The following is a 23,872-nucleotide window of genomic DNA, read 5'->3' as shown; positions in this document are numbered from 1 at the left end:
ATCGCCGTGGTCACGCTCCAAACGCTTGAGCTGGTGAGGTGGGAACTGTGCGCGGACATCCGCCACGGCGCCGTGTCACCGGCGCGGGTGACCACGCAGGCCGTTTGGTAAGCTGTGGGTTCCCTCCTCGCCACGCCAAACCCGCGCTCGCTGACGCGCTGGAGCGCAGGACGACTCCTTCGTCGCCTCTGCGATCGCCACGCACTACCCATCTCTTCACCGTGTGCTGCCCTTCAGAGATGGGGAAGAGAGAGTGAAGAGGGAGAGACAAAGGAGGGAGAAGAGATGGGCGACTGACATGACACATGGGGTTCACGTGGGTTTTACTCGTTATGTTAGCCAGAACCTCGGTCAATGTAGGGACTAAAGTTAACACGGTATTATGAGTAGAGGGATGAACTATGGCTCTTTTGGGGAGCATAAGATTATAAGAATTTACTGGTTGGTAGCCAGCTTTTGAGAATCTGGAGAAGTTGGGTTTTTCAGCTTCTGGTTCTAGCTCATTTTTTGGATTCTACAACTACAGATGCTCAGAATCTGGGTGACAATCTAGACTATTTGGGGAGCTGAATATTTTATGAAAAGTTATAGTTGCTAGAAGCTCCTCCAATCAGGTCCTATACCTATTTTTTCGGTTTAGCGATGAATTGCAGTCTCAGCGACAAATTGAGTTCACCTAAAGTGAACTTTGCTCTTATTTGAAATTTTTGTATGGTCGGCCCAAAACTCAGACAGACCAAATTGGGCTAAATATGAGACATTTAGGGCTTTATGCCACTCAAGCTGAAAATTATGCACAGACAGAGAGAGGAGGGTGGGCCCACAACGCTAACGATCCGCCTCAACCGAAAAAAAGAAGATAATTTAGGCGCGCAAAACAGCGACCTCCACACACCCTCGCAAACTCCGGATAAACCTCATCATCTCATCATCTTCCCCGCCTTAATCACTCCACCGCCTCCTCCTTCCCCTCCCCTCTTCGCCTCGTCCGCCATGGACGCCTCCTCCTCCTCCTCCTCAACGCCCCACGCCCTCACCCTCCTCACCTCCTCCCCACGCTTCCTCCATCTCCCCCTCTGCTCCCCCTCCCCCCGCCGCCGCCACGCCGGTGGTGGTGCGCTGCTCCTGCGCCCGCCGCATCGCCGCAGGGCGGAGCCCGGGGGAGTACGCCATGCTCGCCGCGCGCCGAGCTGCTTGCTCGGCGGCGGCGGTTCGGCGGGAGCCGCCGTGGCGTTGGGTGGGTCGGCGGTTGCCGCGGCGGCTGCGCTCATCGCCGCCGCCTTGCAGCTGGTCTGGCTACGGTGGCGCGGCGGGGATTCTCCCGAGGAGGAGGAGGTCAGCATATGCTTTCTGAGTGATTACGGATTTGAAAAATAAAACAGATCATTTTTCTTTTTGGGTCAAATGGAATGCGGCCCTACAGGTCATAGTTGAAGAATTCTGTTTTAATCTCACTGAAACGGAATTCTCCATTCTTCCAAGAAATCATCTACTACCTCTGTAAATGTGATAAAAGAAAACTGTATTAAGCAAGGAATGTAAATTATGAATGGACAGAACTGTAAACGGCCAGTACAAGTCATGCCTACTAGTTTCCACATATTTGTCTAATGCAAGAAATAAATCAGGATAGAAAAACCTTATTCTGGTTTTGTCTACAGATGAGCTAAATCTGTGTGAGTTTACGCGGTCAGTTGGTAGCTACTAAATTGACAAATTTGGGAAAATCAACTAAACTGGTGTCCATTGTGAGACAATACTTGTTAAGGTTCAAAAATCATCATTGCCTTATTTATACTTTTATCATAATCGCTTGTCATATCCAATATCAAGCACAGTCTTTCTCATTTCTTGCAAGATGAAAAAGTGTCTTATTTTTCAGTTGGGCATGGAAAATGGCAGCTGACGATGCACTTTTAGCAAAAAAAAAAAAGGGAACATGATTTAATACAAAAAATCAATTTCTTTCTAACTTGTGGAGATATCGCAATCATGCAGGTTTCACATGAACATGACAAAAGAATCGTAAATAATAAGGCCCTTGGCACATCGACAGACTTGTTAGATGACAGTAGCTATTCGTCTCGAAGAACTCATGAAAATGTCTTTTCAGAGCCATCTGTTTCTGGAAGAATGACTGTGGATAGAACGGATTGCCAAACTGGTGTTTTTTCTGGTGTAGATACTGTAAATAATACAACACAGGTTGGTTCTGTAATTAGTACTTACAGGTCGTTAGACACATTTGAAGGTGTTTATGGACCAGCAAACACAAGTTCCATAGAAAAGGTCCAAGATATTCTACCACAATCACGTTCTGTGTCTGATGGACAACATCAAAGCAGACATTTTGCTAACAGAAGGGCTCAGCTAGGTGGACTGCCTCATCAGTTTTTATCACTTTCAAAACAGAACGAGCAGACTAAAAATGGCCAAGGTCCTCCTGATAATAAAACAGATAGTGAGGGTGCCAATTTACTTGGATGCCATCAAAGTGATCAAGGAGACTATGTTGATTTTACGTCTCTTTCATCCTTCAAAAGAATCAACGAGCATCCACTGAATTTTATTCCTGAAGCCCATGCCAGCAATCTGTTTGAACCAAGAAAAGCATCCGAGTTCACAAATTCTTATGCAGGGGGCTCATATTTGAGAGCAGGTTTAACTTTGAAATTCATTTATTCTTCTTGGTACTTAGTCTGCTAATATATTTTTTATTTTTTAATATCGCCTCTTGCATGATTTTTCCCATTTCCTCAGAAGCATGCTCTATATTCAGGGCGATTGGTTCCAGTTGCATGCTTAAGGGATGGTCCTGTGAGTAAACGAAAGAAAGCAATGAATGACCATGATGATGCAAAGTTAATTGGCTGGAGTATTTCTAATTTACTGAGCAAGGAGAATCCAGAAAACTCTACTTCAGCAAATAGAGCTGGATTGAGGGGAACAAAGGACGTGCCAGATTACTTGAGGAGATACAATAGTTTGTTAATTGATGGAAGGTATAATGTTGGACATAATAATTGCTATTAATCTGTTCCCAGAACACCCCTTACATACATGGAATTTTCATATTAAATATGCTGCACTCTTTGTGCTATAAATATTTTTGCTTGATACTTCAATTTGGTATGGTCAGATTGAAAGACTCTGTGGATCTATTGGAAAGCATGGAGCAAAAGGGATTGCTTGATATGAATAAGGTTGTTACCTGTTCTAATAGTCCTTTTTTTAGTGTATATCTTCTTCTCTTTCCTGATTTCCATCTACTTTCAGATCCACCATGCTAGCTTTCTGAATGCCTGTAAGAAGCAAAGGGCTGTTCTGGAAGCTGTTCGTTTTTGCAAGTTGATCAATAACCCAAAAATGAGTACCTTCAATATGCTTTTATCTGTGTGCGCTAATTCGCAAGATTTTGATGGTAGCTGCTTGAACTTAAAACTGCAGCTTTCTTGTGTGATTTGTTAGATTAAGATCTGATGAGACATGACTGTTTTTACCTTTTAGGGGCTCTCCAAGTTATGGTGCTCCTAAAGGAAGCTGGCCTAAAACCTGATTGTAAACTTTACACAACACTTATATCGACTTGTGCCAAGTGTGGAAAAGTTGATGCTATGTTTGAGGTAACTAAATGACATATTCATACATATATGTTTGACTTAAAAATATGATAGCTTTATATCTCTTATTGTGTACTTATATTTAAGGTCTTCCATGAGATGGTCAGTGCTGGAATAGAGCCAAATGTTAACACATATAGTGCACTGATTGATGGCTGTGCAAAAGCTGGTCAAGTAGCAAAAGCATTTGGTGCTTATGGTATCATGAGTTCAAAGGTGAAGTGGTACATATTTTTTCTTTTTATATTACATGTCTTCCATTCACCTGTGCTGCAAATGCTACTGGTGAATCACTTCTATGCGCTTTCCATGTTTGTTGAACTTACTGGGCCATACTTGCAGTAGAAGGTGAAGCCAGATCGAGTTGTCTTTAATGCTTTGATCAGTGCATGCGGTGAATCTGGAGCGGTTGCTCGAGCTTTTGACGTTCTATCAGAAATGACAGCAGAAGCCTCTGAATCTAAAGGATCCAAACCGATTCTTCCTGATCATGTCACAGTTGGAGCTCTGATGAAGACATGTATTCAGGCTGGCCAGGTGTTCTGCAGATCCTTTGTTGTAAACGCGAAATAGGCTATATAGTATCTAACTCAAAAAAACATTTGTTTGTGTAGGCTGATCGAGCTCGTGAGGTATACAAAATGCTTCAGGAGTACAATATAAAGGGTACTCCAGAAGTTTACACAATAGCATTGAGAAGCTGTAGCTTGACTGGTGATTTAGGATTCGCTCTGAAGATCTATGAAGATATGAACAAGATTGGAGTACAACCTGATGAGGTGTTATTTCTAGAGAGAACATTAAAGGGATATGTGCTTAACCCACATGACTTATTTAACTGTTATGTTTGTTTCATTCCATCAACTACAGATGTTTCTGAGTGCTCTAGTTGATGTTGCTGGCCATGCTAGGAGAGCTGATGCTGCCTTTGAGATAATGAAGGATGCAAGAGCAAAGGGATATCAAGTTGGAACCATTGCATACAGTTCATTAATGGGTGCTTGCTGCAATGTAAGTTCTGACATAAATTGTTGGATGAAAACCAATATAACAAGTTATTAACTTCTGCTCCCCACAGTAGCACAAGGTCTTTTATGCACTTAGTTATTCTTTCTTTTGCAATTTTACTTGTATTCCATGTACTTTTGATTTGAGTTCGGTGTTATTATCACGACATTTAAATTCTTGTTTCAGGCCAAGGACTGGAAAAAGGCATTGCAGCTATTTGAGGAGATCAAGTCAATCAAATTAATGCCAACCGTTTCAATGATGAATGCTCTGATCACCGCATTGTGTATGTCCAAACATCTGAATACTTGTAGCAATAATAAAATGTTTTTTTTGTCATTTCAGTGAGCTAATACTAACGTTTTGCCTATTAATAAAGATGTGTGGCTTACATCACAGTTTCAGCCAGTGAAAAAGACACAATAACTTAACTTTCTAAATTGAAGGATCCAAGTAGAAGTCCATTATGTGTTTCTGAGACCTACCAAATTACTTTTAAAAGCCTCAGTGCTATTATAGTCAAATATAGGAACCTTGGTGCAACTTTCATTTTCTATATATATGTTCATAGCTGTTCCCTATCATTTTCTTTATAAACTCTTGCTTCTTTGGACATGGAAATAATGACAGTTTCTCGATGATGCAGGTGATGGTGATCAAGTTTTGAAGTCTTTTGAGGTCCTTAGTGAGATGAAGAGATTAGGAGTCTGTCCAAATATGATAACCTATTCGGTGTTATTTGTGGCTTGTGAAAGGTAATAACTCTGAGCTGGAACTGCACTCTTCAAACTAATCTTATCGCACTCTTCAGGTACTAATAGTTTCCCCACAGGAATGCTGAAGCACAACTGGGTTTGGATCTATTTGAACAATTAAAAATAGACAGTATTGACCTCAATCCCACAATCGTTGGTTGTCTTACTGGTAAGTTTTTTCTCCAGTTGTGTTGATACTTTCTGGAAGAATCTGAATTTTCTCTGTTTCTTCATATCACTTATGTTTTCCTTCTTATGCCTACACGGCTACACCTGGTAGCATTTACTCTTTTATTCTTTGTTACTCAAATTTATTTGGTGACAATCTTTCTTAATGAATGAATTTTGTTTTTAGGCTTGTGTCTACAAATGTTCGACAATGATCTTTCACTGGGCAATATCGTTGTCACATTCAACTTAGGGAAACCACAGATTGAGAACAAATGGTATGCTCCTTGCTAGATCCACTTATGCATGGAAAGCTTCAATATTCATAGATGAAATTTAAGATTGCCCCTTATGCTAAATGTTTCCATGGGGACAAAACCTCCCTCATCCCTGCTCCTTAATAGAATTCCCTGGTGGGGAATCCATCACTAATTAGAACCTGTAAGCCAACAAGCATTAGAAGGGGGGACCGAAGGAGATTTACTAAACATATATAGTAGTTCCATATGTTGATGCTGACATATAAATCCACTTGTGTAATTGTAACACCTTTGGGTTAATTAACCCTTTTTATGCAAAGCAAAGGGCTAAGCATTGGGAATTTTGGACTTTGGTGTGTTATGATATGACTTCTGAATGTGTACTCAAAATGGCCACTGAACAGCTGGCAAATCTTCTAGATTTTCTGTTGTTTTATCAAAATTGCTGTAGAAACCAAAGTAGACAATGACGATCTTAAAGTATAGTCTTCTATGAGGTGTTCTGTTCGAGGAAAATGTTAGCCATAGCACCAACACACATTTGTTATATATGTTCTGTTTTCACTTGAGAAAATGGAATGAGTTGGTTGATCACCACTTCATTCCCTGTAAGCACATGGCTAGCAGAAAAGTGGGGAATGGGTTGTCATACTAAGATTTGGTGGTCCCTCAAACAAATTGCCTCGTAAGTGTGGTAGACTCTATAGCACATGCCATTTCAACTTTATGCAAAATTTATTTCTTCAGGTATCTCTATGGACCAGACAATAAGATTTAAGAACATTCTAATTTTTCTGTAGGACCTCCTCAGCAATTAAGGTCTACCGTGAGGCAATTTCCACAGGACTATTACCCTCAAGTGATGTTTTGTCTCAAGTGTTGGGATGTTTAAGGTTTCCTCATGATAATACATTAACAAATACTTTCATTGAAAATATGGGAATAAGTTGTGATATTCCACATCATCCCAATGTGAATTCACTGTTGGAAGGTTTTGGTGAATATGACATTCGTGCCTTTTCAATACTGGAGGTACTGATACTAATTCGAACTAAAACAATGGCTTCATTTCAGTATTCTTGTATCAATCAAAGCAGATAGATGCCTTCTTGTCACAGGAAGCTGCTTCGTTAGGAGCAGTTGAAAGTATTTCCATGAAAGATACCCGTATTCTTGTTGATGCCCGAAAGTCAAAGATCTACACTGCGGAGGTATTTTGCTAATTGCACTTTGCTTGCTTTAATAAATATATTTTTCTCAATAAATAAGTCACAACATAAGTGTGCAGTACTCATGTATCTAAGAACATTATTTGTAGTTAAAACCAGTTCTATGTTGACCACTTTCTGTTATATAAACCTGGTGTGCTGAATAAGTATGCTTTCTGGGTTACTACAGTACTTAATACTTGTTGCTAGTTTACAAAACTGCATATTTTCCATGTATTTCAACTAATGCTGCCCTCTCTGATTAGCACGACTACTTTGCATAGTGGATAGGCATCTTTAGAACCTAAAACTTTATTATGCATAGTGGTGTATTACAAAATATGCTTTTTTTTTGTTTCTTAATTTACTACATAGGAGAGGAATATGAGAGCTAAATAGTTAGTATTTTCCTTCTGTATAAGTTTCGCAGACATATTTCTTCTTGGCTGTTGCTTTTGTCAATGACAGGGGGACGATTTCCAAGTGCATTTATCCTTTTATAACCTTTCCTTATAACATATTACATGCGCATATACTTCCTTTTTTTTGACAGGTTTCAGTTCTTACAACATTGAGGTCTTTAAAGCATCGACTAGCTGCAGGTAAATCATTCAGTGTTTTATGCCTCAAATGATTTACTTTGCCTTCTGATTAGTGAATTAGCTAAGGTTGAATAGTTGGTTGCCATTTCCTGGGTAAGTTTTTACTCCCTCTGTCTCATTTTAAGTGCAGCCATAAGTTTCCATGTCCAACGTTTGACCGTCCATCTTATTTGAAAGAGATAGATTTATGAAAGAATTTTAAAAATTAAGGGCCTGTTCACTTTGATGCCAAAAAATACCTTACCAAAATTTGGCATTGCCAAAATTTTGGCATAGTACTTACCAAAATTTTGGCATGATTTCTTATATAGTTATCAAAATTTGGCAGCAAACTAAATGTAGCCACTTTTTTTTGGCAACTTCACTAAAATTTGGTAAGGTTGAAAATGGCATCAAAGTGAACAAGCCCTAAGTCACGTATAAAGTATTATTCATGTTTTATCATCTAATAACAAAATAAATACTAATCTCTACTATTATAAAAATTGAAGATGTTTCCGCCAGAATTTTGGTACGTCATCTGTGATTGAATTGGTTTTAATTTTATGTTTCTTTCAAATTCTTTCCTTTTCTTTTACGCCATAGTGTCCTTATCCGAGACGCGTGCGAATTAATTGGGTCTGCACCTTTTCACATGCCCCTTGCCACACGTAGCGTATTACCGGGGATACCGTTACAATAATCTATAAGAATCAGTCTTACTTTCGAAAAGAACATGCTAACTGAAATAAAGGATGATCGAAGTTCCTGATTCTGTCCGTCATCATTTCCTGCCCGACTTGAGATAAAGTTGGACGACAAATCGAGCTTGTGTTTGAAGGCCTCATTGTGTGGCTTATGCTTATTTCTATAAGCCAAATTTTAAATTGTAGAACTTAATTTTGAATTTGACTTTTTGATTTTTTATCGTATTTTTTTACCGCATTTGCTTTTGAGTCGTTAAGAACATGTATATAAAAGATTTTTACACAAATAGTTTTTTATTTGATTATAAGTGATTCGGATAAACACATGAATAAACGAAACAATGGACTGTGATTATTTATCCACCGACACATATGTACAAATTAAATTGGCTCTACCTGTTGCAACGCACGAGCATCTTTTCTAGTCAAAATTTCAAATAAGACGGACGGTCAAACGTTGGGCACTGAAACCCACAACTGCGCTTAATATGAGACAGAGGGAGTACTTTCTACAAACACTTTTTTTATAGATCTAGGTCTATTTATTCTAGTCCAACTTATTCCAAACATTGAGCCATTCTGGATAGTTAGCTTTATCTCATTCTTTTTGGATCTAGTCAATCTAGGTCGATTACAATAACTTGCCAAGATACCAACACAACTTCTGTTTGCTGCCTAACAAGAAGATATTAATGCACTTTACACATAAAACCAATATAGGAACAGGGAGAAACTATTTCAGAATTTACATCTTGTCTATTAAGTCGTAATGATTTATTGTTCCATGCAGGCGCAAGGTTACCCAACGTGACAATATTATTACCCACAGAAAAGAAACAAGTCGGCCTTGATGAAAGGGAGAAGACACTTAAACTTGCTGGAAGGTGAAACAACACAGATTGCTAATCTCAGTGCTTGTTGTTTGTGTTCATTACTAGTGCTGAAATCTTGGTTTTCGTCCATCATCTGCATTTCCGTTTCCATTTGATTTAGATGTTATCCGTGTCTTATTGTCCAAAGCAACTATACTTTTTAGAGTGATTCTATAGCAGCTATATTTTTGTCAATCCTGAATAAAATCCACTACAGGAAACTATATAGCAGCTATATTCTTTGGAAGCAATTCTTGCATAAGTTTCCCTTGAAATGTTTGTTATGTCTTATACATTAGAGTACTTGGTGAAGTTTTACAAGAGACTGAACTTCGTTATGAAATGCAGAGTCGGTCAAGCAGTTGGTTCCCTGCTGAGGAGATTAGGAATCAAATATCATGGCGAGGAGTCTCATGGAAAAATGAGGATCAACGGGCTTACTCTAAGAAGGTGGTTCAATCCGAAATTGACGAGCACATCCTCCACTGGAACACCAGCTGACTTGCTTCCTCTGCCGTCACGATTAGCCAAAGGAATTGCAGATCAGCAGCGCAACATCAGAAACCTTTCTCTTGAGTAATCCATGATTGACCTTCCTTTCTCGTGGATCAATTTTTGCGTACCATCAAGCAAGGGCAAGAGAAAAATCTTAGAAACCACCCAGAAAATAGTTCAGCTTGATAAAATATGTAAAGAGTTTCTTTATTTACAGGAAATTTATATATCATACGTAGACACTCGTGTGCATCAGATTGCACAAACGCATATCAGGATATAGAATATTCAGCTGCTTTTGCAGATGAATTTGTCTTCCATCTTGTAACATGGTGCCAAGATCACATTGAAAATAAGAATATAAGAATGGCGTGGCTGTGACGTTTTTCTTTTCTTGAATACGCAAGAAAGTTACGTATTATTTCATTAAGAAGGGAGAGAAACAGGAACGGGAAGGGAGCAGCGTCCACCCTCACCGGTTCCTCTTAATTAGGATGCAGTTGTTTAGCACTGGCTCCTCTATAAAAGGAGCAAGACAATTATCGTTTGGAATTAAGCAAAAAAAGAAGAAGAAAGAAACAAACAACGGCTACTCAGTTTGTTTGAACAACAATCAATGGAAACAGCTTTACACTTTACAGGAACTATCAAAATTTCAACCTCCACAAACTACTTAACCTACCTAGACTTGCCAGTTTGCTGTCAGTTCCATCCCATAATGTTGACAGCACTGATTACAAATGCAAAAGCCTCCTTTTACAGCCAGGTAAAGATAACAAGTCTCCAAACTAATTCCAAAATAGATTCTAACAGAAACAGTTTTATGTTTTCCAGAACATAGAACTGAAACAATTCAGAACAGAAGACTTGATAAAAGTTGTTCAACTTGTTCAAGTTTGTTTTCTCCTTGTCTTCTCAAGCTTCAGCTCCTTGGTTTTCCTCCAGTTTTAATTCCAGAAATGATTACCCTGAAAACACAACAATGATATTTGACTTTCATTTTGTTCATGTCCTTTGAATAAGAAGAAATTTATCATACAAACCTTGCACTCCAGGGAGCAGTACAGGAATCCAAGGGCAATGATACGAGAGCATGGACACATCGTGCCTTGGATTATCCCATGATTGTATCTGTGAATTGCGATCAGGAGCCGGCCTTCAAGATCCAACGTCTGAAACAATTACAAATTAAGCTTTGTTAGAAATCTATATTTAAAAAAACATAAAAATCTTTGTAAGGAACAGAAGGCACACCTGGATATGTTCAAATATCACATCAGCAAGAGCACAGTGACGGGGCGTCAAAATGTACCCATTCACAGGGATGCCTTTCAATCCCGATCACATGTTCATTATTTTCATCCTCAATACCGGGATGATGGCATCCCATATGATCAGTGCAACAGCTTGACGAAAATGATTTCCTGCATATTGTGCAAAATTGATTCGCAAGCCGAGCCTCTGAGAAATTTGTAGCAACCAACGCTGCCACCACGTCACGGCGTTGTCCACTTAGAACGTTATCGAGCTGAAAACCAAGAGATGTTCTTGAACATAAGAAAATCATGACCAACAAAAGATGCAATAATTCTGTAGAAACAAAATATATTAACTTTTCCAACTCCATAACAAAAAAAAAAAACATAGCAACATCAGTTCAGCAAAGGACACTCATTCGATATTCTCTACAGGCTGGAGTCACTTGGCTAGCGAACTAATGTTTATCGTGTAAAGATTGAAAGCCCTAAACTGGTTTATTCTTCAGGGCAACAGATTTCCCATCTCTACTAAAAGATGAAGTCTGACAGTTAGAAGGGAACTGAAAAATGTTTTACAAGGTTGATAGTTCAAACTTCAAACTATCAGACAGGCAATAATAGTACTCCAATATTTTGATACCAACAGTTCTTTAAAATTATGTTAAAAGACGTTTCACTTAAAATAAAAAATAAATTTGAATGGGCTTCAATTAGTGTTCACACAACATACAGTACTTCATTAACAAAGGAGAGGCAGTTACAAAATAAGCAAACAGTAGTCCATTAACTTTTCCAACTCCATAACCAAAAAACACCTGCCCATCTAGCATAATCCTTGTTCTTGAGCAGCATCAGCTCAGCAAAGGACAGTAATTCGACATTCTCTACAGGCTGGAGTCACTTGGCTAGCGAACTAATATTCATGGCATCAATATCGAAAAATGTTAATTTATTGCTGAGCTTTGCTACATTTCATACTGATGTTTTACTGATGCTATACTTCTATTGCTGAGCTTTGCTGCGTTTCATACTATGTTAGCAAGGTTATACAAGTCCTGATTTGTAATATGATAGAAATGCTGTTCTAAATAGAAATCAAAGAGATTTGTAGTCTGAGTCCGAGAGTTAAAGGGGACTGAAAAATGTTTTACATGGTTGATAGCTAAAAGTTCAAATTATCAGACAGGCAATACTGGTATTCAAATATTTTGATTAACTAAAAAATAAAAAATAAATTTAAATGGGCTTAAATTAGTGTTCAAAGGACATTGAACACTTCATTAACAAAGGAGATACAATTACAAGATAAGCAAATAGTAGTCCAATGCACAGTGAAAATGAAAACTGATATATCACCACACTTCATTGTGAATTAACTTTACCTGCACATATATGGTACTTCACCTAGAAATTTATTTTGTTCATGGGTGCACTAGTGTAACATACCAGAAATTTCACCTAGGAAAAATTATTTTTGAGGAAAACTTAAATCTTTTTGAAAAATAAAGTATTTGAGAACATTAGCTCATCTTAGAGCTTAACTCTATTATACACAGTAAAATACATAGTTTCTTTGGATCAAGTCTGAGATAAACCTAAAATAAAACTTATATAATATGGTTCTAACAAATTTTCAAGTCAAACAAAACAAATTTGACTTAAATTTTAAATCATTAAATCATCTCGGCATTACATTTTGATCTAACCAAAATATTTAAGTTGGTAAATGAATAATTGGTAAGGTAGGTTTTAAACTATTAAAACCTTAATGCTAACAAAATAAAAATTGTTGCACATGCATAATATATTTTTAGGTTTGTTTTTGGATATTTTTGGTGTGTCTCATAATAGGTTTCATATGCATGTCATGTATAAAGAAAATTTCTAAAAATAAATTAAGCAACAATAAATCGTACCAAAATTCTCATAAACACTATACAACACCTTAAGCTCCCAGTAATTTTAGTTTTAATTTAACACTTCAAATGATACCTCAAACAATTCATACAAATCAGCTAGAAATCTGGAAACAACATATCACTTAGCCTACTTAATTTGCACCTTCACCAAAATTTAACCATAACTCATCTAATTAAACCACTTGGTCAGAATGTTAAATATAATGTAATCTACCACCTAGTGCTATGTAATTAAATTCAAAATGTAACCACATGAAATAAGAGCCACGAGTTACTTAAACAATATTTTGACTGCAGTCAACATAGTAACTTAGGTCTCTTTGCTAAATTACCATGGTAACTCAAAATGTAACAAAATCTTGGGACGTGAAACATTGATCCATAAAATCCTTGTCCACCTGGCAACAACCTTGTTTCCCCAAAATTTTTAATTAAGAAGAAGAGAGGAGAAGAATTAAACCACATGTTGGAATAGTTTTAACACTTAGAAAAATTAGAGAGCTTCTAGGTCTCTCCTTCTACATCTCTTTCTTACATGTGAGACCAAGCCATTGTGGGACCCACACATCACTCAACCACAGCCAAAACATCATCTACTCATCTCTCTTTTATTTTTCTTTTATTTCTCAAATGGAGAGAGAGAAGGATTTAAATACATTTTCACCCAAAATCTAACCTTACCTCTCATACACTACTAGGAAATCACTACATAGGACCCATTTGTCATTCACATCACAGACCTCTCGTTTGTTCATGTGATTAAATGCCATAAGGTGGGTGAGAGGAATAAAATGGTTCCATTATCCATTTCTCACCAAATTCTTCCCTCCACCCCATCTTTCATCTAGGAAATATCTCCATGGACCACTTGACAACCATTATAGCTAGCATGGTAGAAGTAGAAGAGGTAGCACCACCCTAGAGCTGGCCAACGCTCTTAAATCGTGTCCATGCCTCAAGTTGACACCTAGCTCTCACTTGCCACCTCAACTTTCACCATTAACCAAACCAACTCGCCACCATGAACTCACCAAGAAATCTCTCAAAATCACCTAGAACATCCTCCTCATTTTCTCAGCCAAAGGTGTTTGATCCGTTGCAAATCTTCTCTGGGGGTCGAACGCCCTGCGTTGAGCTCGTCTTCGCCGTCGGTGTCCAGAGCGCCGCCGCTCGTCGTGTCGCTGTTCCCGATGATCCGGTGCGTCTCCGACCAAGCCATCGCGCCACCGTTGTCGCCAAGATGCAAGGAAGCAGCCCGCGGGAGGAATCAAGCTGAAGAGCTCCCAATCACGAGATCACCGTCGTCTTCCTCAAGTCCGGCCGCTGGCTCTCCCCTTCGATTCCTCGTCCTCGGAACGACGGTCGGGTGGAGCTATCGCCGTCGCCATGCCGATTTTTGCCGCCGTCGTCGCCATTCAAGCGTCACCGGCGCATGTGCGACCTTCAGTAAGCCTCCAGGAGCCCCGTAGCCATACATGCATGCACCCATTCGCATGAAGACGAGCAGGAGCTTGACATGCCTTAGCATGCCGAGAACCACCTCCGCTTGCGCCACCGTTTCCGCTGACTCCGACCACCGCAGCCCGCGAGACCACCACCATCAGCTTCGCCATCTTCCACTCTACATTTTTCTGTTTAGTCCGCGTCGGCTATCTCGCCGTCGTTCGCCGTCACCGCCGCCGCAAAGGTCGCCGGTCGCCTCCGCTCTGTCTCTGCTGCTGCTGTTCCTCTCCTGAGCCAATGACAGTTGGACCCCACTTCATTAAGCACCAAGGACCGCGATTAGAAATAGTTTAAATCATGTAGGGTTCTATCTGTAAAAGTACTTAGGATGACATGTGGACTAAGGTTATACATGTAAATACTCTTAATGAAATTTCATTTAAACATGTGCTAGGGACCTCAGGACCTATCCCTAGAAACCCTTGGTACTTTTCTGCATATTTGCTCTCACTGCCATGTGGACCCCATCCTTTTAAAATCTGGAAATAATAAGAAGTATAATCAAACTAATTTTGTTCAACAGATCGAGAAATGCACAAACTTGTAAAATACATATAAAATTCATTTTAACTCCAATCTGGATGAACTAAATTTTTATGGACTTACGAAGATATGATCTTTAATTTAGAAACATAAAACGTGGCACTTACGGCAGAAGAAATAGCCCTAAAAATTCATGTAATTAACAATGAACATAGAGCAACTTCCAAATTATAAAATTCACCGTAACTCTTTTTGGAGTAAACAAAATTCCAGTGTGCTCACAAAACCATACTCTTAATTCCCATACTAAAACTTCACACATTCTGTAATAAAAACATCACCAAATGTTTATATAGTAAAATAACTAGTATAATGAAAATTAGAAACTACAAAATCCATAAGTAATTCATTTTAACTCTAAATGGGCAAAACTAAAATTTGTTAATTTCAAAAAAGTATGCACTTTATATCTATAGACTAATCTCTAGATGAAATTATAACCAAAACATTTTTAAAATTTAAAATAACTAATATGGTCTATAATGTGCCAAGCAACTTATAAAATTCATAGGAAAATCATGCTAGCTCTAAAAATAGTGAAACCAATTTTGTTGAACTCCTGAGAACCTATCCTTCACTACGGAAAGCCAACACTTCACAAAACTTGGACCTAAAATGCACCTAAGGTCTAATAGAGCTTAATTAACCTAGTGATAGTATTAAACTTTGAAAATTAATTACTCACAAATGCAAAGTAGTAAAATAGAAATTCTTTCACCAGAATCCTACCCACACAGCACCTATTCATGGTAGAAAACTCATGAATTTTAGAGCATTTTGTATTTTTAGCATATTTCAGTACTTATTTGCATACCGTATTATTTGTATAGATTATTGCGTTGACGGTGAAGGAGTGAACTAAAATGCTATCTAATTGCTCAAGAGTAAGGCAAGTTTTTCCTCCCCTCCTATTTGATCACATTGAAACCCATGTTTTGGGAGATGAAAAGTGTTGTTTGCAAAGTTGCATTTATATTTTATTAAACCAATATTTGAAAACTTGGGAAATGTTAATTATTTCTAACTTGCTGCATAAACTCCCTTGAATTATTATACACCTCTCCATTTGTATACTTAGGAATGGTTAGAGTACATCACTTGTGCTCATTTGGGGCTATAAATGCTTAATATGCTACTATATGCTTAGCCATGCGTACAATATGCCAAATAACATTATGATCACTTTTTAAATGAAATTTTGGGCATAATTTCACTGCTAGACAGATTTGGGAATATTTACTTATTTGCGAATTGAAGGTGTGAAAATGAGGTTTTAGAGTTGGGCGGCAAGTGGTGTGCATATGGTGGTAGTTGCACACCGATAGGGGGAGTGTTTGCCCAAGTTACCTAAGGGCAGAACTTGTGTCACAAACTTAAAGTTAACCATACATCCACATGTGTTATTTATGGGCTGACCTTGGCCAATTAAGTTATTTAATGTCTAGCCTTGCATATGGAGGCCGGAGTAGAATGAATTAGTCTTAGCGATGATTCATTGGAACTACCCATTTTTGTGTGTTTGATTATAGGATGATTTATTCCCTACGTGTGTGTTCCATGAGGGGACGGTTTGTCAATCCTCATGGCATGAGTGTCTCAGTCTATCCAATTCAATGATATAGTGCCTCGTGAGGGAAACAAATGTGTTCACTGCCACGGCATTAGGTTTAAGGCCTGAGCCTGCCACCTAACGTTTCTATGTGATATGCCTAGGATGGAGCCACACTTGCCGTCGCTGATGCAAGGCTAGGCATTAGGTAATGTAAAGGTTTCGTTGTGACCTCTAGACCATACTCAATGTGAAGAGTGTAGTGGTACCGACTGGTACCGGATAAACTAGAGTAATCACATCATGTGAGTAAAGCTGTACAAACTCTGCAGAGTTCTAAAAACTAATCGATTAGCCGTGCTCATGGTCATGAGCGCTTTGGTGAGGTCACATGAGTATAGACTCATTGTTTTAAATTATGTTTATGAATTGAGGTTTGAAAAGGATGATTTGTGTTGAGTTGTGTGAATGTGATGATGATTATATGACTTGTTGTCAAGGAAGGCAACAAGGGTATGTTTATGATGATATGATGTTAATTATGATGAATTTACAAATTTATTTTGTTTATTTAATCATCAACTCCTTTACAAAAGAATTGTGAACCAAAACTTGCTTTATGTTGAAATTGAACTACATATTGCCCTCCTTTGAATATATGCCTTACATGTAGTTTGTTAAGAAAAAATAATGTAGTGACTCTTGTTATACTCGAATATCCCACTTTTTGTAGGTTGTATGTTTAGATTAATTTGAGTGATACGGGCTTCGACTGCTTCTCATAGGACTTGTGTTGACGATCGTTATTGACCAATTTCAACCATCAATATTACTCAATTAATGAAGACTAGCTATACTTGCGATGCACAATTTCCAAATAAAATATCTACTTCCACTATATACTATGCTACTAACATCTATGCAGGAGAAGCACATATAAATGGAGGAGAATCGACAGTAAAATAAACGATCAGCCAATTGGATTGCTGTCGAGAAGCAGACTTGTCGATAGATGGGCTCATAACATAGAATTAACACAAGCAAACAAGCCCAAAATTCACACCACTAAGCTGAGGATCCACCGGGATATACACCTGCCAAAAGTGGGCCAATTGGGTCAGTCCAGGGTTCGGCCGAACCCAAAATAGCCCAAATGGCCCAGAAAATCCACAAGTCGGTAGTTATTGACATCCCATGGTGGTTGTGACCGTTTCTACCCGAAGCAACCGTCATGACACTTGGCACAAGGAGGTGAAGCAAGAGGGAATATGCTCAATGGATACCTTGAGCATCTCCACACTCCCAAGGCACCTCATGGCCTATAAATACCCCTCCTCTCATTCCATTCTCCACACACTCAAGAAGAAGATCAAAGAGCTCTTTGTCAAGTTTAGTAGTATTCTAGTGCTAGTGGAGTAGGAATTAGAATAGTATTCTTAGTCCTTGGGTCTTTAGAAGAATGCTCTAGTAGCTTTTCTCACTTCTTTTATAAGACTTATTGAATTAATAGAATATTCTTCTTTATACATCTTCGGTATTTTATTTCATTTATATTATCTGAGTACCGACTTTACTTTATATTTGTACCGATATAGTTGTGTAGCTAGCTTACCAGAGAGGTGCAATGGTGTGGGTTTAATGTTCGAGTATTCGGTTGCTCTATATTGGATGCATGGATGTAGAGTAGTATTTAGTAATGTAAGCGCGATGCTTAGATTATTGGATACAATTAATTGGGGTTATATGGTGGGATAGTAGAGGTGGGCCGCTGATGGTGACAGTTCAGTACGGGTATTCCTCCACGTTAATATATAATCCTAAATACACTTTCCTTCGTATCAACAATATCCTCTATATTCTTAGGTCGAGGCTTCGGAGTTTATATTATGTTTGCAAATTGATTTGATATGTTCACTTTCATTAGCAAATATAATATAAAGTCCGGGTGTCCTCCACAATTAGGAATATGTAATGTAAAGTGCACTAGGAAATTTTGTTCATGGGTGCAGCTTAAGAAGAAAATCTAGAGCATAACGAAAAGAGAGAATTTTGGTGCAAAGCAGAAAGCACCCAGCTTTGCAAAAAATCCCTCAACTTTTACCTCAACAATTGATAGACGACGTCCTGGGTGATGTTTGTTGGAATGGCCCAGGCAGCAGGAGCAGAAGAAGCTGCGTGCACATACGAAGCAGAAGATAACTGGGCAGCATGTACTCAAGAAATCGTGAGCAACAGATGAATGCATGAATGGAAGCCTTGGTGGTGGTGGTGGACACTACAAGGATTTTGCCTAAGCACAACGATGCGAAAACGTTGCAATAAGGGTATTTTCGTTGCAATATGGAGAACTCGCAATGTAATATTTTCGTTGGGAGACATTGCAATTACCGATCCGATGCAATATCCTATTGCATCGAGTGTGTAATGCGCTGCCATAAAATTGGTGTGTTGCAACGAGACGTAGCGTGGCAATGGGTTGAAGAAGCAACGATAATTGGCATTGCATGGGTGATAATTGATGTTGATATATTTGTTGTTGCAACAACGTTTGATAGTTGTAAACAAGCATTATAACAACGCTACAGTTTTGTTGCAACCCTCTATACTCCAACGATATTTGCAGGTGGCAATAACACGTATGGTGTAGCAATATGCTTGAAGGATATCGCAACGATGTAGGACTCATAGCTATACGCTTACAGAATATCGCAACGACGTATGAGTCATCGCTATACGCTTAAAGGATATCCCAACAAAGTAAATCATCACTATACGCTTAATGGATATCGCAACGAAGTATGACTCGTTGCTATACGCTTAAAGGATATCCCAACGAGGTAAGCCTTCGCTATACCTATACGTTTAGAGGGTATCGCAACGAAGTATGAGGCGTCGTTATATGCTTATAGGTTATGGAATCAACATGTAACCCGTCGCTATAGGCTTAAACCATATTGCAACAAAATATGAGTCGTCGCTACACGCTTAAAGGATAGCATAACAAATTGTGCAATATTGTAACACTGATTTATTTGGTTACTACAACAGAAATATTCCACATCAAAAATTGGTGCAACACATTTATATTAAAATATTTGAGGAATCAAACAATCATTCACTCTTACAGCCCGTTCAAATAACAATTACATTATTATAACGAAACATTTTAACTTGTCCATTCATCCATTCAATAATAAAATGTCCGTAAACCCTATATTGTTTGCACCCATGTCCACCAATATTCCAATGTCTGCAAACCATCTATTCTTTATACCCATGTCCACCAATCTTTTGAGTCTTATTGTCCCGCCCGAGCTAGAATCTCCTGTTGAAGACAAACATGGTTTGAAGTGAAATGATAACTATAGGTTGGACAAGATTGTGAAATGGCAATGCAATATTTATATTTCTTACCAATTGTTTCCTTTTGCTTGCTCGCATTTGAGCACCAGATAGTAGTTGCTTAGAGGTAATGTATTTCGATGTTGTCCCTTTCCCACCATTGTTAGTGTCGACGGTCCTTAAATCATAATATTTGACCATCAATACCCGCATATAATGAAATAAAACATGGTATCCAACTTAATGGTAGGGATTATTACTAATCATTTCCACTAGTGTTGGTGAAATATGTGTATGCAGGTAATTTGAGGAGAAAACACATCCGTCATGCGACAAAACACACCTCCGCGCATTCAGGACGCGTTTACACAGATTGAAGGGCGAATATGTCAACCAAAACCACTTAGAATTGGGCCAAAACATTGTGCAATATGTTGGGGGCCCATTAAGCAACCTACCGGCCAAAGGAGAGGCCGGGACGACGGCGGCGCTTAGGGGCGGGCGGCGGACAGTGGCGAGTAGGTGCGGTGCAAGTGTGCACGGCGGTGCGGACGACGGCGGCACGTGGGGGTGCGCGGTGGACGGCGGCGCGTGGAGGCGCGCGGCGGAAAGCGGCACGCGGGGGCGGGCGGCGGACAACGGCGAGTAGGTGCGGCACAAGTGCGCTCGGCGGCCCGGCGCCGCAGACGAAGACGGCGCGTGGGGGCGCGCGGCGGACAGCGGCGCATGGGGGCGCGAGGCGGACGGCGGCGCGTAGGGGCGGGTGGCGGACGGCGGCGCGCAGGGGCCGTCGGGGTCCCGCATCGTCCTTCCAGATCTGCGCGTCCTTCGCCCTCGTCCACCGCCGGTCCCATGCGAACAAGCTCACCGGCCCAGCCTTCTCCCTCGTGCGCTGTCGCCGCCACCGGTGCCTCCTCGTGCGAGCGCGGCACCGCTAGGCCTGGAGCGCGGGAAGAAAGCGATGCCGCCGTGTGCCTCCCCATGCGCGCGCGGCATCGTTGTCCCCAACTGGTCTGCCCCTAGCCGTCGCCGTCCTCGGTCCCCCTCCGCTGCCCCGGCTGTCGCTCAAGCAACTCCTCGCTGAGGCCCACGCCGCGCTCCGCCGCCGTGACGCGACGTCCTACTCCGGCGAGTCCGCGCTACTGCTGCCGCCTTCGCGTCACCCTCATCCCCCACCGCCGGCCGCCGCCACCGCCGACGCCGCCGCAGCTCCGTGTGCCGCGCCTCCCGCCCGTGAGAGAGGAAGAGTGAGAGAGAAGAGAGAGGAAGAGTATGACATGTAGGCCCCATATTTTTTTTAATAAATAGAATGCTGACTCAGCTGCCACGCGTACGCCACGTAGATCAAAACCACCGTGTATTGGGTCGAGGGGGGTAATTCATCCGGTTTACATAGTTGGGGGGTGAAGAATGTCCGGTTTTGTGGTTCAGGGGGGTAATTCGGACGACCGCGATGGTTCAGGGGGTAATTCGTACTTTTTCCTATGGTATATTTGATAGAAGAGCTTACCATGAACTATAAGATCATGAGTTCAAGTCTTGATTTCACCAATTTATTTTTAATTTTTTTAAAATATAGAAAAGAATAGAAGGAAAAATGAGTGATGGGAGGGAGAGAAGAAAAACAAAGAAAAAAGAGATCGAGAGGGGGAGGGGGAGGATCCCTCCCGATCGGGTGGGGGAGGGGGAGGATCGCTGGGACGGAGAGGGGGAGAGAGATTGGGAGGGAGGAAGCGCTGGGAAGGGGAGGAGGGGAGAGAGAGAGGGGGACGGCTGACTAGTGACTAACCGTGTGCCTAAGGCCGCGCGCGGTCAGTCCAGCCCCTTATGTCTCCTTGTACTACTACTGGTATACTATCCTTCCTCTTTATACTACTATACTAATATTTTATACTACTACTAGTACTACACTATGTGTGTGTGTCTATATATATATATATATATATATATATATATATATATATATATATATATATATATATATAAAAGTTTGTATTAACACGTATACAAATTTTGTATACGCGCGTATACAAACTTTGTATACGCGCGTATACAAACTTTATATACGCGTGTATACAAAGTTTGTATACATACATATAAAAACCTAAAAAAATACGTGTATACAAAGTTTGTATGTGTACATATATAAAGTTTGCATACATTTGTATTAGAAAAATTGAAAAAGATACGGAAAGAAAAAACAGAAAAAAAGAAACCGTAAACTGAAAATATACGGAAGGAAAAACAGAAAAAAAAGGAAACGTATGCCAAAAAAATCGCGCCGTCCGCTGCCCTCCTCTCCGCACGCGATGCGTGTCCAATCGCGCGCCCCCGCGCGACTGATCGCGTATTAGCAGTCTGCAAGAGAGAGATCGGGAGGGAGGAGCAGGAGGGTGGAGCGACGGGATGGATGGGCTGGGCCTGGGTGGTGGGAGGGGGTGTAGAATAGTTATTCTAAGGGGGAGGTGTAGAATAGAGCTGTCTTATATATACTAGTCGCCAACCCGTGCGATGCACGGCTATTATTGGTAGAATTATTAAATATTAAAATTATATTGTTTTGAAAATTATTTGTAGACCTTTCTATTGCTGTAAAGGAAAAAACAATATATTTTTTATTGACAGTTAAAAAAACAAAATTAAAAAGTATATACATCAGATCCATCCCAAGTAGCATTTTGCACTTATTTAGTAAACTCAATTGTTAATTCCAAATTATATTATTTCATAATTTAATATTTGTAAATTTTGTATTTAAAATATTGAGTTTTATTTGGTCTGAGTATAGCCTTTTTCAAGATTTAATAATTCTGAAATTTATAACTAATAGATGCTGATCGAGATGTACACGTTTGAGATATCACTAATAGCCTTTTCCCTATTTTACTAATTATAAAAATCGGAATTATTCTCTACTCATTTTCTTCTCATGTTGGAAGCTCAATTTAGTATTTTTCTAGTTTAATTTATTGATTTGAAATTGATATATTGTGATGTTCCGTCAAGAAAAAAAATTTTGGACTCTCATTTGAAGATTTGTCGTGGTATAATAGTTCCAATTTGGCAGTCTGAATTATATCTTTTTTCTGATTTAATATTTTTGAAATTTGTTATTAATAGGTGATGATTACAGTTTCCATGATATATAATAATTGTAAAAATTGGAATTAGTCACGACATTTAACTGGATGAACGTCAACAATAAGGTTTCATACAGTTTTTGAAACATACAGATAAGACATACATGGAAAACTAATTATTAGTCGCTACTGGAAAAATAGAGATTAACGTGGGTTCTCTGTTTTAAAATTATTATAAAATAGATCAAATTCTTTTTGTGAACTATGGGAGTTTTGCTGTCTATCAACCTAATTACCTAAACACTTATTGATAAACACAATTATTCAGGGACCTGATTACCTAACACCTATTGCATCATGATCATTAATTATTGTAAAAAAAAAATCAGAAATCAAGAATACTTCTAATAGGTCGCATATAATATGTAAGTTAATTGCCTACTTGGATTCCTTGAAGCGATGACGGTACATGAATCTTCTGTGCATGCAAGAAAGAGTGAAATTTCGGTTAGAGGATCAACATCACAACACCAGAAGTCTATAGTCATATCAGTTGCCATATTATATTCAGAAAAAACATAGATCAATATATGTTTGCTTCCAAATTAATTTCGTTTTATACGTACGTACTAATAGGAAATCTTCATCATCCCGGATCCTGTAGCAAAGCTTAATCCGAGATGAAGCATTAATGTGCACATGATTGACTGACCAGGTAGCAGCCATCAGTACACGCATGATGGATCTTCATTTGCCTTCCCCACAGACCCAGAACTTGTGCGCATGCATGCAAAATATCAGATGATGCTGCAGTATATCCTGACGTGCATGTCTCTCGTCAACTCCGATGAAGTCGAAATAGTTGCCGATGATCAGAACGAATGGCAACCTGAACTCCTGGAGGGCCGAAATCCCGTTGCTAGCAAAAATCTGACGTGCCGAGTTCCCGACCTCAAATTTAGCTGCTCCATATATATATATATATATATATATATATATATAT

The 23,872-nt window shown here is 39.5% G+C and overlaps 1 protein-coding gene and 1 pseudogene across 3 annotated transcripts; both read left to right on the top strand.

Annotated features, from left to right (window-relative positions):
• The first annotated feature begins 904 nt into the window (after positions 1 to 904).
• On the top strand, positions 905 to 10,073 carry LOC127752476 (pentatricopeptide repeat-containing protein MRL1, chloroplastic). 3 transcript variants are annotated; one of them, XM_052277865.1, is made up of 19 exons: positions 908 to 1,335; positions 1,999 to 2,659; positions 2,780 to 3,002; positions 3,140 to 3,203; positions 3,277 to 3,421; positions 3,508 to 3,623; positions 3,708 to 3,836; positions 3,966 to 4,157; positions 4,235 to 4,399; positions 4,491 to 4,631; positions 4,815 to 4,914; positions 5,275 to 5,383; positions 5,461 to 5,552; positions 5,739 to 5,829; positions 6,612 to 6,843; positions 6,930 to 7,022; positions 7,573 to 7,621; positions 9,098 to 9,191; positions 9,528 to 10,073. In XM_052277865.1, the coding sequence occupies exons 1-19, from the start codon at positions 994 to 996 to the stop codon at positions 9,757 to 9,759; spliced, it is 3,270 nt and encodes a 1,089-aa protein (XP_052133825.1). In that variant the 5' UTR covers positions 908 to 993; the 3' UTR covers positions 9,760 to 10,073. The 3 variants fall into 3 exon arrangements, 2 of the variants coding, with proteins under 2 accessions (XP_052133825.1, XP_052133826.1); XR_008012370.1 differs by lacking the exon at positions 9,528 to 10,073 and having other exon boundaries at positions 905 to 1,335; positions 6,913 to 7,022; XM_052277866.1 differs by lacking the exon at positions 908 to 1,335 and having other exon boundaries at positions 2,512 to 2,659; positions 2,761 to 3,002.
• A 3,622-nt stretch (positions 10,074 to 13,695) lies between these two features.
• LOC127786102 (uncharacterized) lies at positions 13,696 to 14,793 on the top strand (annotated as a pseudogene).
• Positions 14,794 to 23,872: the final 9,079 nt, after the last annotated feature.

This window comes from Oryza glaberrima, chromosome 10 (assembly GCF_000147395.1).
Source record: "Oryza glaberrima chromosome 10, OglaRS2, whole genome shotgun sequence".
In the NCBI taxonomy this organism is placed as follows: domain Eukaryota; kingdom Viridiplantae; phylum Streptophyta; class Magnoliopsida; order Poales; family Poaceae; genus Oryza; species Oryza glaberrima.
The sequence above is the reverse complement of the archived record's forward strand: the minus strand, read 5'-3'. Positions and strand labels throughout refer to the sequence as shown.